At 38.9% G+C, this 471-nt stretch overlaps 1 protein-coding gene across 1 annotated transcript in view; it reads left to right on the top strand.

Annotated features, from left to right (window-relative positions):
* The window catches only part of LOC119591727 (balbiani ring protein 3-like), a gene marked incomplete in the record, with an annotated part of 83,966 nt that overhangs the window by 81,081 nt on the left and 2,414 nt on the right, over nucleotides 1-471 (top strand). Inside the window, 1 exon segment of the mRNA XM_037940476.1 lies at nucleotides 41-98. Coding sequence (XP_037796404.1) covers nucleotides 41-98 — 58 coding nt within the window.

Here is a 471-nt window from a genome sequence, read left to right as displayed (position 1 = left end):
TGACTGTTCTCACTTCTTCTAAAAATGACTTTTCTCACAGCAGCTGAAGAAAGACACCAGAATCCCCCGGCCATATCGAAACAGAATCACACGCATAAGTAAACAAACATTAAATACCCAACAAAGACATAATTACAGAGCAAAACACTAACGACAGGAAACTACTGTATTCTTCCTCTCCTTTTCTCCTCGCTTCATATTAAGGGAAAATATGACTTGTTTAGATAAGATAAGGATTTAACACTAAGTAGGTTTGTCAGCCCCAACGTGTGCAGTGCAATAAATTACATCGCAATTATGCATTTTCATTATCCTATTTTACAGTTAGTTATCAATAAACTGAGTGATTTTTGTGAGATTTTACTATTTCGATTCCTTCTCTCTGTGTCTGTTTGTTCGTTTCTTTGTTTTTCAAATCAGTACCAGTTTCAAAATAGGCGGCGGAAGCGGGGGGGGGGGGGCAGAGGGGCG

Source organism: Penaeus monodon, chromosome 29 (assembly GCF_015228065.2).
Source record: "Penaeus monodon isolate SGIC_2016 chromosome 29, NSTDA_Pmon_1, whole genome shotgun sequence".
Classification (NCBI taxonomy): domain Eukaryota; kingdom Metazoa; phylum Arthropoda; class Malacostraca; order Decapoda; family Penaeidae; genus Penaeus; species Penaeus monodon.
The sequence above is the reverse complement of the archived record's forward strand: the minus strand, read 5'-3'. Positions and strand labels throughout refer to the sequence as shown.